The following is a 25,422-nucleotide window of genomic DNA, read 5'->3' as shown; positions in this document are numbered from 1 at the left end:
ATAACACAGATGCCTGTTCACCCAACAAAAAACAATTGTGGTTTGTCTGCATGTCTTTTTAATAAAAATTAAATTATTGCTTTCCGAACACCTTCATGTACAGTCACTCTGATGTCAATTCATACTAACTGAAATCTTTGTGATTTCACATAATATTTCAGTTATGTGGATGCATAAATTAACAGGGAATAAAAAGAAGTATGCCATATATAGAGAAGTTTTTAAAAGATTTGTACATTTACCTTGCAGTTTAGATTGTACTGTTTTCATCTCTTTGGTTTGCTTTTGGTTGATCAAGCGAAGGTTCTGATTTTCCACCTCTAACTAAAAGCATATAAATGTAATATCATCAGTCCATGAAACAATTTTTGAAGGCATTACATCATTTAGATTTTCTCTGAATTTCTGCCTATCTAAGGATAAAGCTAGTTCAAATGGTAAGCTCCTCTCTGCTACTTGTCTTAATGCCAGTCTAGGCATTTGTTTATTCTGAACAATAAAATTTCCTGTAATGATTATTTGCTCAACTTCTGTTAAAATCATTCCCCCAACCAAGCAAACCCAAGACTGCTTTAAAAAGCCTTAATAAATAAGAAAAAAGAAATCTGCACTGGCATTTTTAATAAAAGTAGAGGGCTAGAATTACAAACTTCTGTGCCACTTGGCAAACCCAAGAGCAAACAGAGGAATTACAGGGAATGAGGGTGCTAATGCCTCCTACCATCCCACAGCAAAGATTAAAAAAACAGGCACCGAAAAACTTTATACAGAGCAGAAGACCTTCTATAGGAAGAAAAAACCCAACAACCCATTGCTGTAGCCCACCACCAGGAGGTAAAAGATGTTGGTTCAAACCCCTGCTCCGAATTAGGCAAAGAGAAGATTTGAGTCCGAGTGTCCCACGTCACACAGAGGGGAGCCAGCAATTCCACATCCCATTGGGTGACACCTAGCCACCTCTGTGAAATTAGTTTGAGATTCTCCATGTTTCAAACTAAGTGAATAGTTTGAATCATATGTGATTTTGTCCAAACTTTTTCAAGATCATTTTAGCTAAACTTAATTGCATTTTTATTAAATGATTTCAAAAACTCCCCTCACAGACTAGTAGTAAAAGTTACTTCTAGTTTCCTACCTTAAAAATAATGTAATTGTTTTTCAACTAGAGCGAGTATAATTTCCAGTTAACCACAACAGAGTGGGATTTTAACTTTTATGGGCAACTGTAGATTCTATACACACAAGGAGGAGAAAGCACAGCTGCACAACAAAACTGGCAGCCTTAAGCAGGGCAAAGACATGGTTATCTCACCACAGCAGAGAAACAAGGGAGACAACTGGTCTCTTTCGGGAATAGAACCGGTGCCCCTGAAACTATTCACGACTAAGAGGATGGTGGGCATTGGAAAGTCCTTTTTTCTGCCAGGCCTCAGCAGACTTGGTTGGCTTTCTGGGGATTATTCACACTTTAGGCATCTGCTGGAGCAAGCTCAGTTTGCCAGCTAATCTCTCTCAATTACTGGAGATAAGTACACCCTCCAGAGAGCAGTTCTGGGCCTCTTCTCCATAAAGAGGACCCAGATATACTAGCTGACCAAATTAGACATCAGAATTTAAGTGACATGGATATTCTGCCCTCTGTGCTGTTGTCTTCATTTTTCCTCTTTCAAACAAATAACTATACAGATCAATGAAGCTGGGAAGCATTTTTTTTTAATTATGGAACAAAGCCTTTTAACAGCCAAAAAGCCTAAGGGATATCCAGTCACACCACTATATTTTCTGTGTAAGTATTGTAGCAAGTGTTATACCTCATGGAGCTTGACTGTCACCCATTCTTTTATCTTAGCTGCTTTTTCTTCTATGATTTTTGCTTCTTGCAGTCTTATTTGCTTCTGGGAAAAAAAGTGACATTAGCATATCTTTCACTGAGTATTATAGTCTGCTGAGTTCAGACGCAAATCCTAAGATTGCTTGAAGTAATTCAGTCTCCTGGGCAATATATGGTGATTTTTAAAAAAATGACAAATGGGCCCTTCACAGAGGCTGCTGTTCCTCTTTCCTCTAGAAAGAATGAAAGCTCTTCACAGGAGACAGTGAAGAGGAAGAACATTTTTCCCCTCTTAAAAGTTAGATGTTCTTTCAGAGGAAGCCAGAACATAATTTGCAAATGAATAAACCTTATTCAAATTACATACTTCTAATGGGAACCTCTTTAATCAAACAACAGAAATAATGCTTAACTTTTCTGTCCTCTATTGATCTTATTTTTTATTTTCCTTCTGTATAATTAAGAATGGAACTGACGCACATCTTTGGTAACACCATTATTTCTAACCTGTTCTTCAAGTTGTTGCTCCAATTTTTGTATTATGTCGTTTTTATCTTGTATCAGGATCTCCAGATCTTGACATCTCTTATACAGCCTGGTTTCTGATTCACTTGTTTGAACATTAGCTGCTTTTAATTTTTCTTCCATGACCTGAACCTATTTGGAAGGTCAAACATAAGACTTCAAGAAACATATTACTTCAAGTTAAAGGCAGTAATTTAATCACAAAATGGACTGTTAAAATTGCCCCCACATTTAAGATTCAAGATAACCCTGCAAAGTTCTGAAGCCTATTTGAGAAGAAATTCCACAGTTCGTTATGTGTCCCTATGCATCTAATACCAATAGGACTGGCAAAACACTGATAGACCCTATACAGATTTTGTTAGTATTAGTGAGAGGCTTCTAGGTTTGTAACACACAAGATGTTAGAAACACCAGTATGGAAAGAATGCAATATATGTATAGGGAGCTGTTGTTAGGCTTAATAAACAACATTTTAATAAAAAAACAATGGCACATTGGAAAAAAATCCAACAAATTATCAGAAGCATTCTGGCTTAAAAGTACTTGGCTTGTAGTCAGGAACATTTTCTAACTCCAAATTAGTACATGAACATTTTTATTCTTACAATTTTCAGTTTCTATCTGTCTCACAGGAAGATACAAAGGATTTTTAGGGAATACCAGAGATATGTTCATAAAATATCTGCAGTAGCTATATCTGCCATTTGGAATCAAAAGGCAACTTTGGTTAAATATTTAGCCATGATCTTATTCTTTAGATGACGTAACTTCTACAAGAAGAACAAACAACACAGAATACTCTTATTTAGAGACTCTATTGGATAGCCTTGTTTTATCTTCTTACAGATTTTCTAAAATAGGTCACTGTTTCCTCTTCCTTTTGTTTCCATGTGCATCATATATCAAAGACTCGTGATGCATCAATGAAGCAGCTCATTACTTGTATCTATTTTGGATTTGTGGTGTTAGCTTTGACTGTATTGAACTGAACTGGATAGTGAGCAGAGAAAGGTGTTAGAACATCTCTGGTAAGACAAATCAATAGATGTAAAAAGAATCTGTCTTATCCCTTTTGAACAATACTTAAGAAAAATAGCATTTTTCTGAATTTCCCTTCATTATAGTAACATGCACATAGCTAGTGAAGATATTTTTCAATTTATGTATATACCTGCTGAAAAGCTCTCTCTGCTTGACGATCAGCATCTATAACTTGTTTCTCAAGCTGCTGCATCTGTAGATACATAAAAACATATAGTAAAATGGCCATGCCTTCTGCCCATGGCCAGAAATACCACAGTGAAACTATTTTCATGGTCTGTTTTGGAAAAGGAAAAGACAGGTTGTGGGCAGGAGCATAAAAATAAATAAAAGGATAAACAGTGTGTCAGACTGGCAAGATAATTCATCATTATGACTGTATTAAAACATTGTTAAGATTCTTCTAAAAAATTAAAAAAATTAATACAACTTTTCTTCATAGCACAGTTTTGTGGCTGCTATATGACATACTGCTTTTTTTCCCTGCTACCAGGAGTAGAAATTTCTTTGACAATAGCCCTGAAACTTTCCTCATGCAGGTTCATAGTCTTAGAAAATGCTGAGCTCCTTCATGTCCTTCCAAAACTGTCAAGAGTAAAGGGTACTTGGCACATTATACAATTTGGCCACTAATTCTTCTGAAGACGACAAATTTAGCTTTTGGGAGGAATTGTGCTACAAGGCATGTCCCAGACTGCTCCACCCTCTGCGTGAAAGAAGGAGGTATATGGCAGAAGAGACATGGTGGATTCAGGTGCTACACAACAAAAAAATGTGAAAAGCCACGGCAGAAATGGATAGAAACAGAGACGAGCACAACATGAGGAGTGAGTGCAGGACCCTTTTGAGAGGTGAGAGACCCTGATCCGCCACCTTATAATGATGCCTAATAAATCACATATAATAATATGTTCATGTAGACTACTGGGTCAAAGCAGACGATTTGAATAAAGTTGTTGCTAAGATGAATGTAAAGCCAGGAGCCAAAGGAGCTGAGAGAATAATTACCAAGAAAAACAGCATTCAGAGATTAAAAATGGAAGTACAAGGTTTATTTTTGCTTCTGTAAGAGTTAACTATTTCAAGAAGGTAGGCTAAGAAGCTTTGCCTGATCTCACAATGCAGATACGTCAATCAGCTTCCTGGCAACAACTAAATGTGCGATTTTATTTGGAAAATTTCTAAAGGGTCTTCAATTTATTTTAGGAGGCTCCTGTTAAAGAAAAAGTGATCTATGTTGTTCAGCAAGAATGGAATACCATAGTTACCAAACATGAGCACTTCTATTACAGTTAAATTGGCCAGCATTTCAATAATTTGATGCTACATAACAATTACTAAATAAGTCCTGATTTTCCCTTTATTTAGAATTTCTCTAGGTTTGTTTTGCAGTGTCTATTGTAACAATAATGAAACTTTAAAAGTATGTAATTTTTTCCCATTTGCATAAATAATCTCTATCAATCCACAACATGATTTTGCCTGAAAAGTTAGATTTACATCTGTACTCTGACTGCTTTGCTACTCTATAGGCTTGTGAAGGTAAAGAGAAAAAATGATTTCTTTAGGATACTCTGAAGGTTATCAAACTTTCTGGGCAAAAGATTGGAACTAGTTCCAAGGGAAGGACTACTCTTCACAAAGAAAGCCTAACCTTAAAACTTCTTCCTAAGTTAGTAAGAGGTTTCATAACAATGATCACAGTATTAATGAGAGAGAGAGGGAGGAGGTGAAAATACGTGACTGGACTAATGGCTAATTGTTTAAACCACAAGTCATACTTTGAACTCCTCAAGAATAAAACGCAGTGATAAATTCTCCTTACCTGGTGACTATGAAGACAATTTCAGACCATGGATAGATAGCTTAAAATCCTCAAATTATTAAAAAAAAAAAAAAAAGGTAAATGATGCCTAAATTTAACCTCACAATGGAAGTGGCAGGTAACTGTAGCCATATTCACATATGGAGGCAAAGGTCAGTGTGCTTTACGGACACAGAAGAAAGAACTCTTACTGATGGCTGCAATTGAATATTGATGACCAACTCTGACTTTATATAGAAAGTGATTTCAAAACCAGAAAAGTTTGTTGAATTAGACCGCTGTCCCATCAGCTTCTTTCTACATACATCTATGCAAATCACCAGTATCGCTGGAATTAAATGGTATATATCAGCTGTTAGGCTAGACATTTCTTGAATGAACTACAGTCTGTAAAGTATCAACAGACATAAAGTTGGCTTCCCAGGAGAAACATGGAGGGCCAGCATGTCATTGATAACATTTGGCACGTTAAGTATATTTAAGCTTAATTTTCTATTATGTCCTGAATGAGATAACTTGAAATAATGCCCCAGCTGAACAAACCTCTTGTAGGGAATATTTTTGTCACGCACATCTATGATTGGTTCAGGCTCCTTCCAAAATTCATTAAGGATTCAGAGGTGTCCTGTCATAATCTATACTGGTTTTGGTTTTACAGTATTAAATATGAAGAATAAATGTTTTAAGCCCATGAACAAAAAATACATGCATACTGATTAAAGAATAATATCAACATAGGTACAGAAAAACAGACTGCTACTTTAACCTGCACTTTCTCCTTCTCTTTTTGAGTATAAAAAGCCTCTTCTAATATTCAGAAAATGTATTAGTGTATCTTTTATGATATTATAGATATTATGTATCTATTGTTAGAAACAGATTTGTTTTTAAACTTAGTACGGAAATAACCACTCTACATCTGACACTCATCAACTTGAGGTATTTTTGTTCAAACAATGAACAGAGAAATGCCACATGTGAATAAATACTGAACAATTTGAAGAAACATGGCAGCAATAAAAACAAAGAGGTGTACTGCCTTGGAGGTCTGGACATTGAAGCACAACACACAGTCACTGGGAATTTTTTACAATACAAAAGCAAATCATATAGTGACTCTTTAGTGACTCATATAGTGACTTTTTTCAAAGTTCACCTGGAAGTTTCTTGACTGTATTCAGAAATGTTCAACATGTATTTTTGTGCAAGTAAAGAAATTTTATTAAAACATGCAAAACATGAAATCACATCTATTTTTGCACCAGAGTATAAACTCAAGTCATCACTCATAAATTTCAAAAAATATGCCATTTGTATGCATATGTGTATATATGCTTTCATTTATATACATATATATACACACAGATTATTGTTCCTGTAATGTGCATTAGAGAGAAATTACAGCACTAAATTGATAATTTTCCTGATATTTGAAACAATTATTTAATAATTTTAAAGGAAATACTTTGTTTTTAAAATAAAAATTGTTGGAATTCTTTCCTTTTTGATATCTGAAAATGTATGTTATTTATAGGAACAAACCCCTAATTTTTTAGCCAAGTCAATTTTCAACACAACTTGCCCCATTCACATTTAAAATTTACATTACAATAAGTGCATAATACACTCTCTCCTAATCTTTAAAATTATAAACAGTACAGTTGTATCATGTAGACTTTTTAGAAATCTTTTTGAAATAAATACAGTAAAAAATACAACCATTAATGAATGAAAAGAAAAGCATCACTTATCTGTAAGCCTGTCAAAGTGTGCTGATAGTAGGTCAGAGTTTTCAAAAAGGAAAAAGGAGTTAAAACTTAATGTTTCTGAAGCAGAAATACAGCCTGTCTATTAAGTGCAGAAATTCCAGTGACTTGAGAACGGTATGTTTAGAGTCTGCTTTTTCCCTTGCATTTCAATTTTTCACTTCTTCCTCATCTGAAAAAAGGCCCAAACCATCTGTGGTTGAAAAATAGTGTTCTACATAAAAAGAAAAGTACTGTATCTGTCCATTTTTAGATTTAGTGAACTATCAGTCCTCACACCACATAGGACTTACCAAAACTGAAGAAACATGGGGATATGGTTGCTTCTATAAATAAACAAACAGGAGAAGCAAGTGAGGGATAAACACACCTACAAGTGTCTTTCAAATGTGCAAGCAGATATAAACAGGTGATGAATAAACATAGGCTGGAAATTAGAAAACCCTAATTTTCCACATTGACTAAAAAAGATTTTGGAACTGCCATCTAATAGAAGCTATAAATGCATAATATCTGACTTTTTATGTGGTGCTTGATAAGTTTATAAATGAAGACTATGCCTGCCAGCTACTTTAGAGCACTGCATGTGACCAAGATCTCCCCTTGAGGTTCTATATTCCTATGTTTAAACCCAAGTATTTCAATAAATCTCTGCATTTCCTTAAGAGAAGAGCCAGTACTGTTTAAAAGCAAGTAATCTGTTTATCAATGGCTTTGATGACCACCAGTTCTCATGTTTTAAAATATGCTATGCTCAATCTATACAAGTATAAAGCTTTGCATACATTTGTTAGTTAAAAGCAATGGTAAAACTGTTTTAGAAGCATGACTTACTCTTTCTACAAAAAGGTCTCTCTTATGGTGGTTTAGCTTAGGAAATCATAGTAATATTCCTCCTACTTCTGTAACTCATTTATTAAAAAGCTGACTGGGTATGTTCCATCCATATTTTCAAACATTATTCCTTCTGTCTTAACACTGATTTCTCTTCTACGTATTATGTATCTTCCATAAGGACAGTGCTAAATCTTTATAAACTACAACAAACTTTAAAATATGACCTGAACAATTAAGCCATATAGACAAAATATGTAAAGAATAGAGATGTAAAATCAAAATACTAATATTTCACAGGAAAAATAAACAAGAAGATAATTTGTGAAGAAGGAATTAGCACATGCCTCAGGTAAGATATACTTTGTTCTTTACTGGATGATATTTTATCCCAAAGGCAACACAATAATTAGAAAGACTTATCTTTCACAGAACAGCTTTGTATTTTAACTAATTAATAGAAATCCATCTTGTCCCATAATCTAGGAAGTGATACTTCAGACCTATCTATATTTACAAAATTAAATATGCCTTCAGTAAAAAATGAAATTGAGTACTGTGGCACGAAAGCTTTTCTCTAGAACAAGATGAAACCTGTAAAAATACTTCTCCATGGTGTGGATTTAGTCATCAAAATGAAGAACTGCTTTCTGAACCCAGTCTTCTTTTTGTCATAGACCTCCCCAAAAGGGGCTCAAATGTTCCTTAGGCTACTCACACATCAAGCATGGTGAATTTTCTTCACTATTTTACTGGTTCATAGTATATGGAATTTTACTGTTTGTTATTATTTCCTACATGGAAAAAAACCACTTCAGATGAAAGAATTCATTATCTGGCTTAAATCACAAAAGCTACAGCCTTATTTTCCCTTCAAATCCCACCTGAATGCCCACCGAGGTTATGACTACTGTAAAACTCAGCTTAGTGCTCACAACCTGGCAGCTCACAAGCTGCCACTTTGCAGTGCACTTCCATTTTTTCCTTCTCCCATCTTCTCCATTTTTAATACCTATTAAAAGGTGAAAGGCTACAATTCTTCTCACGAACTAAGCAGTGTCAACTATTCCTCTGCAAATTTGCCATCTAACCAACTCCTCCTCTTCTTTTTTTTATCTCTTTCTCTGTTCAGACTGTTCACCACAGGGATTCTTTCTTTTTCTGTGCCTCGATCGTGCTCAGAAATATGGAGTGTAAAAGCAATTTGGGTCTTTGATGCCAACTTTATATATATATGTATGTATATATACACATATATGCACTCTTCCTGCTCCTTCTGAAGATGGCTAGTAGTTCTACAGCCTTGATGTGCAGAATCACAATCCTGTCCACTTCTAACTACAGCAACTTCTGGCACTGCTCTCCTAGTTAGGCAAAAGGCACTTCTTGATTGCAAGTCTCTCTTAACTTCCCTTTTTAGCTCTTCAGCTAATTTGCATGAACTACTTTTAGCACAAAAAAGCTTTCCTTGGAATAAAATGGAACCTACAAAAATTATCAGCCTCCATCTGCTCAGTTTCCAAAATGATCAGGCTTAAAATTTTTATTAGTCTCCATGACATGAGACCAGTTTTACCACTGAGTTATATTTTATTTCTTCCAAGTTACTTTCAATATTTGAACATGATTTTAAGAAAAATTATTTAGCTCAAAAGGTTTTCCTAGTGCTCGTTAAATGTGTGAAAAGTACATACGAAAAAGCAGTCTTTCACATTTCAGCTGAGTTCATTATAGTAAAATTAATGATTTCTTCTGGAACCATACAAATTAAAAATATGGAACAGAAAAGCCCGGGAGGGGCAACTCTTCCAGAATTAGTAGTCTAGGACAGCTGCCAGTAAATATACAGGCTTAAAAAAGTTAAATTCAGCAGTGGGATTTGGGGAGGCAGTGTAGTGAAGGTCAAATGAGCAGCATGTAATGTTGGCTGAATAAATTGTGCTTTTCCCAATGTCAGTCATAGGACTTTCCTAAGCTTGGTGAAGTACTAGGAACGTTCACTCTTTCTGGCTGTCTTCTTTTCCAACTCACATCTTGTCTTGATAGTTAAGTTGCAGAGACACAATCAAATACAAGTTATGTAGACCACCACTCTAGCACAAACAGACATTATTATAACATTCAAAACCTTGAAAGAAGTGAAGATACTGTTTAGCAAGATGGAAGAATGTACCAAAGCACTTTGGCAGTCAAGGAAAAAGAAGTCTCACATAGTGCTTAAAATGAAAAGAGAAATGTATCAACAGCCGGTTGTTCATTTCTATTCAAAGGCAGCTGCCTGCTTTGTTTTGTTTTGATCATTGTACTTTGCACATTGCAATTGTGGAAATTCTGCTACTTCTTTCTTGCTGAATTGTGAGTTCTGATTAGAGCCACAACATGAACATCTGAAATAGGGGCCCTTTTTTCCATGCCACTGCCTGAGGGGTGATAGCTTAAGAATCAAAGGTACCACTGACTGCCAAGGTTTAAAAAATTGAAAACTTGACTGAAACTGAATTTATTCTTGAGATTAAAGTATACAGGACACCTAGGAAACACAGATGGTAAAGGAGCAAGAGATTCCAGAAATGTATGTTTGAAAACGTTACAACAGATATTTAAAGCCTGAAAATACTCTCTGAGGCAATGAAAACTAAATGCGTAATTTCTAAGTACAAAAAGAGTTCCCTCCACAAAAAATGGACAAAAACCATCTTGTAGCTCCTACAAGCGAAATGCTAAACAAATATTGGATTGGCTAAGCATCTGCACATGTGCCTGCCCACTATCACAGCTTCCACAACTTCTATCAACTTCCCCACCTCAGGTGGGCAGGAACAGAATGGATGCCCTCGTCCCTGTACCACCAGAGGGAAGATACTCATCCTCTGGCCCCAGGGCAAGGGCTGTGCTCTTTCATGCCATTACCCAGCCTGGACTCTACAAGAACAGCTAATTTATTGCTTCCCGAGTTCTCTTTTTTTCTTCCCCTCCCCCCCCCCCCCCCATCTTCACCCTCCCTAGAAAGAACATAGGTTTAAGAGGTACAGAAACAGTGAAACAAAAAAAACCCCAAACACTGCTATAAAAAGGCATGGCATAAACTTTTTTTTTGAAGTTTTTAAGAACAACGGAAATACTGAAAAATAACCTTCATTTTAATAATTCTGGTACTACGGTATTTTGCTCCTTTTTACTTTACCCTTCATAATCCTTTGAATGCAAATGGAAATACTCATAGTGCTTTTTTACAGTTTTCACATTGGCAATCACTGCACAAGTCAAATGCGTTACGGACATTTCCTCTGAAAACATTAATCTTGAAACTTGTCATGCACAGATAACAGAACACACTGCATCTGCTTCATTCTGAAATGTCAAATGACATACCATAAATACTCCTGCAAAATGAATAAAAATACAGCGGGACATGGATTTAACTTTTGGTTTCTAAGACAAAGTCAGGAATATGTTATGCTTTGGAATATACTGGAAGTAGTATTTGGCCTAAAAATCAGTTATCATTCAATTTTCATAATTTGTACAGAAAGTATAAATATTATCGCATTTGTCATGTACACACTCGGTTGCCAGCTGAGCACGTATACAGACAATATCCAAATGGAAGGTTAAAAGCAAACAAATAAATCAATACATATATGAAAATAATCCTCTCTCTTAATCATTTATATTTGTTGAAAATCATTCAAAGCATAAAATAATGACCCTCAGTATTGAAGGAAACAAACTTGGAGACATTCATGTGAATATTGAGTATTACTGGACAGCCCATAATGCAGTATTTGGGATAGTGCTGTATTCAGTCCTTGCAGGGTCTGATGAAAAAGAAATTTAGTGGAGGCTGCCCAAGAGGAAATTTAACACAGCTATGTAGTTCTTCTACTAAAATAATTTTTTAATGATAGGAAAAACATTAACTTTATACCTGATGTTGCACACATATTTTAGGTGAAAAATGTACTTACTATGAAAAGAATGAGGGTCACCAGCTTTTCCTATGACATGAAATGCTAGCTAGGAGCTAAACTTGTAGTAGAATACTGTAATCTGTTATTCAATGAGGGTTTTTTAGTAAATTCTTCATATGCGTAAGACTCAAGCTGCATTAAAATAAATGTTTCTACTTAAAACTCAGTTCCACAGCCATCCTAAATTTGGCATTCTAGGGATACTTTCTACATCATTCCTTAAATTCCTGTAAAGACCTCTCCCACTTAGAGCAGCAGCTTCTGCTTAAAACTCCAACAAGGTCTCTTTCTTTGCATGTTAGATTTATAAACATAGACTCTTTACTTGGCAAAATGAAAACAAATAAAAAATCCAAACAAATAAACAGTGAATCGATTAGTTTTTTGAAAACATTGTCTATTCCTTTACTTCTCTCTCTTCTTCTACCCAAGTTCACTACAAAATCAAAGTTCTCGTAGCCATACTGCTGAAACACACTTATAATGCAAATTTCCGGAACTCCTCAACCACTGAGGTTCAAGAATGAGTATTTGCTGGACTTACAAAACCCAGTAAATAGTTTGTTTTTTTACATTAGAACACATCTCTTAGAAGAATATACTGAAGACGTCCCATGTTGATTGTTCATTTATTTGCAGGGGCACTATTAAATAAAACAACTTTGCAATTTGATTTCCAGTGTATAAGAAAAGTATCTCAGTTAATTCACCATCTGAATATATTTACAGAAACACATAGGTCACAGACACAAATACTGAAAAAGGATCGATTCAAGCAAACCCATATTAAAATCTGGTTTTAGACTAAGTTATACAACAAACATAAGGGGAAAAACCCAATGGCAGTTTCTGACAATTCATACACACAGTGTTACAGGATGTAAACTCCTTTTCCTGATTCGCTATCTTGAAGAGATACCTCTCAAATACACACAGAGGAGGAAGACTGGAGAATTACCACCAATTCATTTCTCTTACCTTCCTGTAGAGATCACCTGTTTTGTCACAATATCGCGCTCTCTCTGTTTTCTACAACAATTACATAGCTTAATACCCATGAAGGTTTTATGTCTGTCACACCATAGTACTGTGATTTCTGTTGCTATTTTGAAGCAGAATGCTGTCTGGTGCTATTGTTCAGTGTTTTAGTACACATTTCACAACACAGAGATGATTGTAAACAAAACCACAAATAAAGGCCTGTGCTAATCAAAGTAAGAGCAAGAAATATTTGTGTGCTTTGCAAATTTGTTTCATTCTATAACAGGTAACAAATCTAGGAAGTACCTATAAAGACTGACATCAGCTGTATTCTTCTCTCATCATTAGTATCAGGAAGCCCATCAAGTATTGGCCGATGAGGTCTTCATTATTCACTTTGCTATTTCACAAATATATTTTTGAGTAATAATTCCAGGCAGTTTAATTTCAAACTAGTGTATCTTTCCCTTTACAAATACTGAGAATTGTTTGGGTAATTTTAAAAATAACAATATGTGAAAAACAACCACTGGATTGTTACAAATGAAACCAATATACAAATAAATACAGCTAAGATTTTAGTGCCTATTTTGAAAATTGTTGATTTTGAATTGTGCAAGATTGATAAAGCTGCAGATGAATATGGTCTAATTTTGTTGAGCTCTGACCAGTCTCTTTGATGCATGTCTCACCTGAATTCCCATTTATGAATGAAAGATTCATACTAAAAAGTCGAAGTCACAAAGTGAGGAGAGGGATAATTTTTCATGAAGTCTGTTAATGCTCTGCTCTGGAGAGCAATATATCAAATTATCCCAACTGAATACTTGTTGGACCCATGGTCTTCAATAGAAAATATTTCTCCCATTTTTACGTCCTGTAAACACTTTGCTTTTTCTAAAATTTCTGGGAAAGCTAAGGCAAACTAAGCCAAGAGGGCAGTAACATGAGAAGTTCTTAAGATTTTTTGTATCTATTTTGGAGTCATGTTTCTCACAGATGAGAGAGAATAAGCAATTTTCCTTTGAATGCTTTATTTCAGGCACAGTGCTGAAGATTTGTGATTTTATCCCTTGTACTCTCTTTTTTTTTTAAATGCCGACTTCTGAAATTATACGATTATGCATAAATTTCTATTAATTTAAGAGGACATTTCTAGCAGTTAAGAGCCTATAAATGCAAACTGCAAAGGAACAAATTGAAAAGTTAAATAGAAAGCATTCAAACGTCTAATTTTTTTTTTTTTTTTAACTCAGATAGTTTTGTGAAGTACTGTTCATGGATCTTAACTTTTTGGTTGCCAAAACTACAATCAGCAGCAGCTGCATAAAACATGGTAGTTATGGTTGCTGGAAAGTCCCTATAAAAGTCATGTCCAGTGTTTAGCCACTTGACTTCCATCCCAAACTGTAGTGATCCAAATGGGGTAAAGAGACAGAAGAGATATATGACATCTAACAGCCCTGACTGTCATCCAATAATCATTTGAGTGTTACAGCAGACAGTATTGTACTCTTTGATGGATGTTCTCCTCCAAGACTGATGATAATGATTTATTAACTCATCTGTGGGCTTTGCAAACTGGAGTGAAGGACACAAGTTGTTTTCTATTTTTTTAATTTTTAAATGAAATGTCAAAGGATGTCATTTGTACAGCTACTTGCACTTTCAAACCCCAATATTCTGCAATACCTGTTCAATGAGAGTTTACCATACAGAAAACTTGCAGGATTGGGTAAAAAATTAAAAGTTTTCAACTACACTGCTTTCTAACAGCAATATTTTTAGTCATGCCAAAGCAGAGCGATTTGGAGTACTAACTGTAAAAGTACAATTCCAGTGGAGCTCAGCATTATTACACAGTAATTTTACATTGCTGTAAATTTGCATGTTCACTTTAATAAAAAAGACCTACTTAATGAAAAAAGTCTAATCCAGAAAATACTAAATTTCTTCATCCCATTTTTTTCCATCTCAAATTGAGGGTTTGTACCTCCATAGAAGAAATAAGGGTACAAATAGATAAAATGAGTAGTAACAAGTTGCCAAATGATATTCAGTCAAGAACTGGATGATACAGTTGAACCAACTGTAAGTTGGTTCTGTAAGTCTGTGTCTGTAGTAAGCAAATTAATGGAAACTGTAAGAGCAGAATTAGGGGGCACATGGATAAGTGTGGTAGACGAGGGAAGAGTGAAAGTGGCCCATATAAAGAGGAGTGTTGGCTCACAAAGCTGACTAGAAAGACTTACAAGAAGGCCCTTACAAAATGTAGTGACCAGTCAATAAAGTAACAAATGATGTGTAACGTGACCTTGGTGCCAAGGTAGATTATGGAGCAGATCATCTTGAGTGTCATCACTTGGCATGTACAGGACAACCAGGTGATCAGGCCCAGTCAGCATGGGTTTATGAAAGGGCAGGTCCTGCCTGAATAACCTGATCTCCTTCTATGACAAAGTGACCTGCTTAGTGCATGAGGGAAAGGCTGTAGATATAGTCTACCTAGACTTTAGTAAAGCCTTTGACACCATTTCCCACAGCATTCTCCTGGAGAAACTGACTGCTCATGGCGTGGATGGGCGCAGTCTTCGCTCGGTAAAAAACTGTCTGGATGGCCGGGCCCAAAGGGTTGTGGTGAATGGCGTTAAATCCAGTTGGCAGCTGGTCACAAATGGTGTTTCCCAGGGCTCAGTACTGGGGCCAGTCTTGTTTAGCACCTTTATGAATGATCTGGACGAGGGGACTGAGTGCTCCCTCAGCAAGTTTGCAGACAACACCAAGTTGGGCGGGAGTCTTGATCTGCCCGAGGGTAGGAAGGCTCTGCAGAGGGATCTGGACAGGCTGGATCGATGGGCCGAGGCCAATTGTATGAGGTTCAATAAGGCCAAGTGCCGGGTCCTGCACTTGGGTCACAACAACCCCATGCAACGCTACAGGCTTGGGGACGAGTGGCTGGAAAGCTCCCCCGCAGAAAAGGACCTGGGGGTGTTGATCGACAGCCGGCTGAAGATGAGCCAGCAGTGTGCCCAGGTGGCCAAGAAGGCCAACGGCATCCTGGCCTGTATCAGAAATAGTGTGGCCAGCAGGAGTAGGGAGGTGATCGTGCCGCTGTACTCGGCACTGGTGAGGCCGCACCTCGAACACTGTGTTCAGTTTTGGGCCCCTCACTACAAGAAGGACATTGAGGTGCTGGAGCGTGTCCAGTGCAGGTTGCAGAGAGGTGGGTGTTGGTCTCTTCTCCCAAGTGACAAGTGATAGGACAAGAGGAACTGGCCTCAAGTTGTGCCAGGGGAGGTTTAGGTTAGATATTAGGAAAAACGTCTTCACTGAAAGGGTTGTCAGACACTGGAACAGGCTGCCCAGAGAGGTGGTTGAGTCTCCAGCCCTGGAGGTATTTAAAAGACATGTGGATGAGGCGCTTAGGGACATGGTTTAGTGGTGGACTTAGCAGGGTTAGGTTAACGGTTGGACTTGATCTTAAAGGTCTTTTCCAACCTAAAAGATTCTATGATTCTATAGAAACGTAAAGGGCTTAGAGTAAGATCCTGGAATTAAGATGGATATCGCCATGAAAACATACTCGATGGTTAATTTAGCTGACAAAGAAAACAAAATGTTAAGCATTATTAGGAAAGGAATGGAGCACATAACTGTGTACCTCATCCACGATTCTTCATAAATACAAAAATACATGTTTTTCCTGCTTGAATACTACTTAGTTCTTGGCCCCACCAAAATATAGTAAAATGGGAATGATTCAAAGAGGGCTAAATGTGGATGCTAAATGTATTTATGGCTTCAAAGGGAAATTGGCTAAGCTCACAAGAGAGAAGCATTTACATAAATATGTAAAAGTATCGTCTCTCTAACATACTATAAAACGACCTGAATTTTATTTTTCTTTTTGGGGAGAGCAATTGATGGAAAATTTAGCTCTAGGAAGAATAGAGTAGTTTTGACAAAATAACTTTTTAACTAGAAATTCACTGAGGTCAGTATTGATGATAACAGAGTCCCAAAGATCCTCTAGAATATTTTGTCCCTTGTACACTTTTAATTGCCTCATTCTGTGAAAATGTTGCCAGGTAAATACAGTGGTGGTTTTTTTATATTTCAAATATGATGAGCCATAGTTGGAGATGCCTAATTATAGGAAAAACAAGTCTGGTAAATTATATGACTCGGTAAGGAATACTGGGGAAAATAATATTTCTGGATTTTCTCCCCAGTGACTTCTGTGTCTTAAATCAGATCTTAAATACTTAGGAAAATGTGTTAAATATTAACTTCAATGTTGTAAAAGTGATTACTGGATACATATTTTTTGCAGAGGCAGGAGAGTTGCCAGCGTGTTCTTATTTGAAAATGAACGTTCCTGGCTGGCAAATCTAATGCGTGAAATTCTTTCACAGCATTAAAACATACATGTTTTCCATATATTTTGTTTTAATATGCCTTTTTTTTCCCCTCCTGAAAAAATCCCAGTACTTGTAATCTCAAACCATGACATGTGATCAGCCCCTATTATCAAATAAAATCATTTATACAGCATTAAAATTGATACCATGAGACCTACCTTTTCTGCTAACAATTCTCTGATCTTGCTTGCCTGGAGACGGAATTTCATTAACTGTGACTCCAGAGTTAAACATCTTTCCTTCCAGTTTACAGTACCTTCTGGCTCTGAAAATTCAGCCATATTTATGCTGGAAAAAGAAAGGGAAAAAATCCCCACATCAAACTGAGTCTGTATTTAATGTCTGACTTTTGTTAATATACATACTAACTTATTTTATATAAATCTCAAGAATGCTCCCAAATTTTGTACATGTACAGCTTCATAAAACTTAGTAAAATCACATTAGTCTACAAAGGCCCTTATCATAACTGGGAGATTTCTGAAATCTGTGTTGACAGTATTTAGGTTTATCATAATTTAGTTTCTTCAATTATTTTGGGGCTGCAGTATGTTTTCCTTGATAAGCAGAGACCCGTCACGCATTTTAATCTTTGGTTACTGTACATATCCTTTCTTATTTACAAGAGGCTCGTAGAGAACTGGGCTTTTGCTAAGAAAATGCCTTATATCGGTGTAACTACCTCTGTGTTAGTAGCACATTTGGTTTTATGCAAGTTTAATGTTTGGCAGATGACTCTTTAGAAAATGTTTTAAAATTCTTATGCTTAATCAAATTGCCTTTAAAATTTAATATCCTTAATGAGATGCAAGGGGGAGTTTATGGTTCCAAATGTAAAGGCAGGTGAGCAAATGGTCCCTAAGGGGTCCCCCACATGAAAAACAATCCCTTTACATTAGTTGTTGCAGATCTCAGGACACCCTGATTCATGCATGTTTCGGGTTCAAATCTGTGCTTTTATCTACATTTAACTGCTCACGCCTTCTGGAAATTAAGCTCAGTGCCCTTTTGGACAAGCACTGCTGGAATCAAGATGAGAGCTGGCTCATCATGATTTGAGTCTGAGAAGCCAAGAAAATCATCTGTGTGTAAGCAGAAGGACTGGGCTCTGTTGTATTCCAACTATTTGTAGATGGCTTAATAGAGAGTAAATGGATGGCTGAATGTAACCATTCAGTCCAAGAAGTTCCCTTGTGAGCAAAGGCCCCAGCCTTTGCAGGGCTCTGAACACATAGGTTTGGCTTTGAAAATAAAGCTTGAATTCCCCCTAAGTATTCAGTTTATCTCTGAAATAACAAACAGCCATAAAAACACCATTCAGTGGAAGGCAGCTGGAAGATCACAACAAACAAACAATTACCAGTCATAAGGTTATGCTGCATTTTCATCACCTTTGCCATGGACAATGAGACACTGGCAAGGAAAGGCAAGTAGCAACCGTTTTCAGTGTGATGAAAGAGGCTGGCATGGGAAAATCATGCATAATATAGATCTCTATTCTGACACTCCTGAGCCATTTAGCATGGATTAGTAAGCAACTTCTTTGAGACCCCCCATCCCCATGACTACTCCAGTCTTTCAGAAGCCTGGGTTCAAGCACTCCCGCTAATTTTTGTTCCTTTCATTCCATATCTTAAGTTAGAAGGAAGAAGAGGATCACCACAACCACTTGTCTGAAGGTTACTGCTCCATTCTTGACTCTCTTCCTCTTGGTCCTGCAGTCTATGATTCCAGCTGTTAAGCCTGAGGTTACAACCATCCCTATTCAGGAATCCCCCCACTCAGGAACCTCCAAGGAATCACTAGGATTTAAGCACTTCATTAAAATAGTTTCCTGAGCTGATCCTACAACACCCGAATTCTAAACTTTAAGCACACAATCATTTCAACTGCAACCCTTCTGGGTGACCAGCATATTTTACCATTTCCCCGCCTCTTTTAAGCTTGGCAGAAAACTCCCTGGACTGTCAGAACTAGGTTGCTCATCATTGTCCCATCACTAACCCTCACTCCTCTCTCCTTGTGCAGAGTCCCCATGTTCAAGGGGGGAAGGTGGCACTTCCAAGCAGCAGTTTCTCCTAGTTTACAGAGCAAGCAGAAGTTTCAGCTGCGGATTGATTTGGACAGAATGCCTGGATTCTGGCTGGTAACGAGGAATGACAATTTCCTATTAGAATCTCTATTTAGAATTTTTTATAATGTTTTTCCTTTTTGACTAATTACAGCTACATAAAACAGAGATGAACTCAGCCAACATCTGGTTAACAGTAGGATATTCCAGTGTTTGTGGTAGTGAAAACACAAATGGAACAAGTAGTGAAAGAATTTTTGCTTTTTCGTAGGGCGCAGTATTACAGGGTGGAGTTAAAAATGTTTGTCTTTCAGCAGACAAAACATTTGAGTAGATGGATTTCTGGCAGTGAACAATGCGTTCAGCCAAGTAGTTTCCCAATGTCCAAGCTAATTAATATTCCACTGTACAAACATTACAGATAAAAAGTTTGAAAATAACTCTTTTTATTGCGGGATGTTTGTTAGAGATTATAATAATCTACTTCGTATTTTCCAAAAAGCCAATGGGTTCTGGAAATATTTACAGGCACATAATACACTGTTTACAATTGTGGAGTGAATGATCTTACTTTGAATCAATGACTTCCTGTTTCTTGTTTGATTCCCCAAGGGATGAAAAAAATGAGTTCATCTCTCTTGGCTTAATAGAGTACTCTGAATCAGCAGTCAAACCTACACAGAGTCCTCCCCTTCTTCCTGCTCCAGTTCCCACCGCAAAGCCCTCCGTTTTCCCTGAGTCTTTAAAAATAAAATCTTTTGAAAAGTAAACTAAAAAAGCGCACATTAAAGCAGTAAGTTCTAATTATGTCATCAAAAATTAATTGAGACAAGTTTGACAAGTCTGGAAAGATGAAATTCGTCTTTTTCATTTTTTAAGTTTATAAACCTCTTCATAGGCTTCAAGAAGTTAGAATGTCACATTCTCCCCACAGGGATTGATATAATTTCCTTTTCTTTGCGCCTGCTTGGAAATTATCAAAATACATTTCAGGAGGAAGGAGGGAACAATGTTCTAGCTTTTTGAAGCACGTTCAAAATTTACATATTCCTTATCACACTGTCAGTGTTTTCCTCCGTTTTTAACAAAACGCTGTGTTTAACTAACCACTTCATATTCCATCCATATGTTCTGTATGTCCTTTCTCTGCTGGAGAAAGCTTGGCAAGTCCTTCTGTTTCTACAGGAGTGGGTTTGCGCAGTACATGGTGGGTTCCCTACACCATCCTAAAATGTTCACCAGCCCAAATGCATTTGGACCGTACCTCTTGAATTTCAGACCCCTTTCTTCCACCCTTTTCACCCAAATTCAGCACTTTCAAATATTTTCGGAGCCATAAAGGTTGGACTGGAGAAAGGAAATGATGAGACACAAAGCAGACCTGTTTGGGAATCAAGGAAGTCATTCTCAGGTTTGTTGCTGGCCAGGGCCCTTACTCATGTCAAAACACTGGTGACTTTATTTTCCATTTGACTCATTTTGCATAACTCTGTGCTCAAACTGTAGCCTAAGCTATTTAAAACTTCCTTCAAAATCTGATTTACAAACGCTTTTTCTGCTGCTTCCTAGATATTGATGAGGTTGTTCCCGTGATGCAACATGTCAGGCAGGGCTCTCCCACTCCAGCACCGGGTGCAGACTCCTGACAGCCCTCCTGATTTCAGGGGCCAGGCAGCCCCCTCCCAGCTCATTCCTGAGCCACTGCCGCTCGGCTTCCCAGGGAAATGGCACAACCAATGGCTCATCCACAGAGTGCTGTCAAATGCATGTTGCAAACAGCATTAAAGCACAGAAGATCATTACACGTCCTTTTCGCGATGACAGCAATTTTAAAAGTTGCAGTGTGACATCACACTAGGTACGAATGCTTACTTTTTATGTGAAATTCTGAAAGCTGACAGTGTAGGTAATTTTTAAAAAGGACTTAATTTTGCATGTTGGGAAGTTGTGCTCTTCTCGCTTTCCTTTTCAGGGGGATAGCAGGGACACGGCAATGGCTCTGCCAACCGGACGAGAGGAGCCTGGACCTCATGGGATCTAAAGGGACCTCAAGCTCGTCATTCTGCTGCCGTGGGGACACCGCCTGATGCACCCCCGGGGTACTGCACTCAGTGGCACCGCGGTGAACGAACACAACGTCGCCCTCCACCGTGACGGCGCCGCCTGACGCCATCCGACGCCCGACGGAGCCGGCCGGGGGCACCGCGTCGGCTGTCCCGCCGCGCCCCGCCGCCGGGGACCGACAGCCCGCGGCGGCGCCCCCGGAGCCGCCCCGCCGAGGGAGCGCCGGGGGCCGGCCCGGGCGCTGCCGCCCGCCCGGCGCGGCCCCGCTCGCAAAGGGAGGGAAGGGGGCAACGAAAGGGAGGTCAAACCTGGCCGGCCGTGGCTCGCCGCGCTGCCGCGCCGGGCGCCGTCCGGGCTGTGGGCACTCCGGGGCCGCGGCTGCCCGCGCCCCTCGGCGCCCGCCCCACCATCCCCGCGGCGAGCGGCGCGGGCGCCTGAGCGACGGCCGCGACGGCCACTGAGGAGCGGGGGGCCGCCCCCGGCGGGGCGCCCGGGCGGGGCCTGCGCCGCTCGGCGGTGGCGGGAGCCGGCGGGGGGAGCCGTTCGGCGCCGGGGGGGCCCTTCCCGGGAGGCGGGCGGGCGCCGCGGGCCGGGCCGGCGCGGCCTCATTGTCCTGCCGGCGGGGTGGGCTCCCGGGGTCTCTGCCCCGCCGCTTCTTCCTCAGACGGCTGCCGGTTGCGGGCCATCGCCTCACCCGCCTGCTCTGGCCCGACGGGGTGCCGGGGAGAGAGCGCCAGGTCGGAGGGCAGATGGAGGCTGGCTGGAGCCGCCGGGCCGCCCTCCCGAACCGCGGCACGGCCCGGTCTGCGCGGGGAAGTGTGGCGGGGGTCTGGCGGCTCTCCCGTACCGAGGGCATCCGGGCGCGTGCAGCACGGGATCGGCCGCGCGCCAGCCTCTGCCTCCCTCCGCTCCCCTCGTCGGGAGGGGTGGCCCGCCTTTAGCCCCTTCCCCATCCCAGTTTTTTAAGTTCCTTTGGGAGTTAGGAATTCCTCCCCTGACTTTGTATGTATTTCTGAAGGGGAGACTGCCTTAGGAAGTTCGTCAGCTCCAGCGCTGGAGCTTACGGTGATGTAAATGTCACCTTTTGCGGAAGGTCATCTGTCAAGTGTAAACCCGAGGGTTGGAAGCGTGCAGTCACCGGGGCAATGGTGGGGATATTCTGGGAGGAACGGCTCTTGCAGAGCTGCCGGACCCAACCAGTGGGTAACGACGAAAACTTTGCGTTTTAGTACTAAGCGGGGTGAAGCAGCAGGTGCACGTGCTGGTGAGTCGTGGGCAGGAGGCTTTTCGTCCCCTTTGGCTGAAAAGAGCTGTGAGTAGATCTCAGGAGAGCAACCACCTCACTCTCTTCCAAAAGACTGCCTCAAGTATTAAAAAGTATTTGGGAAAAGTAATTGGTATGTTGCTTGGCTGACACACACCGGGATCCACCTCCTATACACACTGATTTGGACTGAGGCTTGGGGATTCTGTGTTGGTTGGATTATGATTTAGAGAGGCAAAATGTTTTACAGATTCTTCTGGCGCATAAACACACTGCACTTTACCCTTCTCCTGGGGTTTATTTCTAATGTAGGTGTGCAGAGGAAACTGCTTGTGGAAACTGTGCTTTCACAATCATCTGCGAGTCAGTGAGAAGGGCAATATTTTTTGTTTGTTTGCAAAAAAAAAAGGTCTTAAAAGCTCAAATATTCCCTATCTGGTTATACGCACAATTTCATTTTTTCCTATTCAGTTCAGTACAGCCTCCAATTTTCCACTCGCAGTGACCTTAAAACAACTTCACTGAAATGGCTTCATTTGCTGGTACTTTCCTAAGTGCCTCATGCATTTTTTAAATACTGGTCGCTGAAAAATGTGTTAAAAAGATGATTGCTGGTATAGCAAGAAGTTAATTGCTTTCCACCTGATACCTCCTGTCAAGAGTGTTCAAGCTACATTAAAAAAAAATTAACTGAAAAAAGTTTTTTTTACATTACAAGATTTAGCCAAAAGAATAAAAGTCATTATTCGGTTCCTAACAGATGCTATACAAAATGATCTAGCATTGGTGTTTAATGAAAACTTTGGCCGTCTTGTTTCTTTGAGCAGTGACACGTTCTCTCTAGATACACCCAAGATTGCGGAGAGCGCTTGAATTCAGAGTGCCTGGGGCTGAGGAAAAGCGAAGGCTCCGTGAATGACATGCTTAGACCGCAAGAGGGAGAGCAAAGCCTGTACGCTAAATGAGTGTTTCATTCTGTTTGTTTTGTGGATTGACATTTTCTTTGGCATCAGATAATAAAAATGCAGTCACACAGCTCTCGATATTCATACGTAAAGAGGCATGAAAAAATATTCTGGAAGAAGGAACAGGGATATTCAGGATTTTCTCTGAACTGCCCTTATTTGTGAAGTATATAGAGGTGGCTAGAATCGGTGTTCAGTTACTGAAGGGAATAAAATTACCAGTAGAAGAACTGGGGCGGATAGAACAAAATACAATTTTGTTTTGTAATTGGAACACAAGGGGAAAAGCCATAAATCTTCCAGGCAAAGACACAGAAAACTACTGTACACATAAGCACAGTCTCAGGAAGAGAGTTATTTCTCCTTGCTATTGTCACTGATGGAAGTTACATACAAGCAGTAATAAATCTGAGGTGGAGTCTTTCCAATATGTGCAGAAAATGCAAAAAAATGGTACACGGTATGCTGTAGAAGCAAACTGCAAGACCAAGTATTTGCACCTTGGAACTATCATCTGTTAGCTGGCTCACTACAGAAGTAAACCAAAGTCAAAACACTGTGAAGTATTTGCCTCTCTAATGTGGACTCTAAATACTGGCCTCTAGATGTGGACTGAAGATGTGCATGTTGTGTGGTTTTTACTGTCCCTAATTGACTTGAATGCAAGAAAGTTCTTGTAAAACAATAACCTCATTTGTTTTGAAGTATTATGAACACTGTATTGCAGTACATCTACTCTAGAGTGTGGAAGCTAATCCAAAAAATCCCCCTAGCTCCATTTCAGAGATGACCCAGTCATTATAAAACCTGCAACTAGAATGTAAAATTTTGGGGTTTATGAGACTTTCCTAAGTATGTAGAACGTGATTCTGACATGCTGGATTAGAACCTTACCACCATCATGATAAATGGAGCTTGTCCTGGTCCTCTCTCACATAGATGAACATTGCAACCATTTACATTTAGGTATTTTAGACTGGTATGTGTGTCTACAATTGGAAAATATATTCCAGAAAACATCTTGTGATCCCAAAATCTTAGGTTATACAATGTCTTCTGTAAATTCATTTCTATGTGGTTTCTTTGGAAGGCTGACGTATATATCTGAGACTTGCAATAAAGAAAAAGTTCCTATGATACTGTTTATACTAGTTGCAATTACAAAACTGCGATATAAATAAATAGGTCATCTTCAGGTGCTGTTCAAATTAATTAAAAAGTGTCTTGATCTTTCTTGACAAAAAACATCTTTAAAGGTTTTATTTAAGTCGAGGAGGGGAAAGCAGAAAGATCATTCTTGTTCAATTCATGTTATTACCATGACATGTCTTAAAATGTTGCTCTTTCAAGGCTATGGCTTGTCTTTCAGTGATAGAAAAATGGCATCTTATCTAAATAGCCTCTAGCATTTGTACTTTGGTACCTTTGAATGGAAGAATCTACAGTTACTTCAGTTATTAGTAAAGGCTTTTTCTATGTAAGAAAAATACGGCTTATGAGAAGGTCCATGGCTTCCCTTTAAAAGCACAACCTCTTTTTAATTGTTTGGCGCCACAGAGTGGTAAAATTCTATATTGCTCTAAATAATCAATTTCTGAGAGTATTCAGATGATGAGCTTATCATCTCCCTCTGAAACAAACTTAAAATATAAAATATTCTGCTTACTGGATATAGGCATACCGACCCTTACCTCAAGACTAAAATTTACAGCTCAACCATTAAAATTTCCAACAGTGTGGGTTAGAATATTTCCTTTGAGAGGATTTTCACTGGTGGATGTTGATTTGTCAATACTGTCAAGTCTGTGAACATAAAACCAGCACTTAAAAAGAACCTTCTGATGAATTGCAGAAACCTGC

At 38.9% G+C, this 25,422-nt stretch overlaps 1 protein-coding gene across 1 annotated transcript in view; it reads right to left on the bottom strand.

The window, feature by feature from the left end:
* Positions 1-20,556, bottom strand: part of PLEKHH2 (pleckstrin homology, MyTH4 and FERM domain containing H2) — a 52,620-nt gene extending 32,064 nt beyond the window's left edge. Inside the window, exons 1-6 of the mRNA XM_059830306.1 lie at positions 20,534-20,556; positions 17,357-17,486; positions 3,531-3,593; positions 2,339-2,488; positions 1,812-1,895; positions 243-324 (exon numbers count right to left, since the gene is read on the bottom strand). Of these exons, the coding sequence (XP_059686289.1) occupies positions 243-324; positions 1,812-1,895; positions 2,339-2,488; positions 3,531-3,593; positions 17,357-17,479 (502 nt within the window). The 5' untranslated portion in view covers positions 17,480-17,486; positions 20,534-20,556. The remainder of the gene's footprint in view (positions 1-242; positions 325-1,811; positions 1,896-2,338; positions 2,489-3,530; positions 3,594-17,356; positions 17,487-20,533) is intronic.
* Between the last annotated feature and the right edge of the window lie 4,866 nt (positions 20,557-25,422).

This window comes from Gavia stellata, chromosome 2 (assembly GCF_030936135.1).
Source record: "Gavia stellata isolate bGavSte3 chromosome 2, bGavSte3.hap2, whole genome shotgun sequence".
NCBI lineage: Eukaryota > Metazoa > Chordata > Aves > Gaviiformes > Gaviidae > Gavia > Gavia stellata.
Note: the sequence above shows the minus strand (reverse complement) of the source record. Positions and strands in the feature narration are given on the sequence as shown.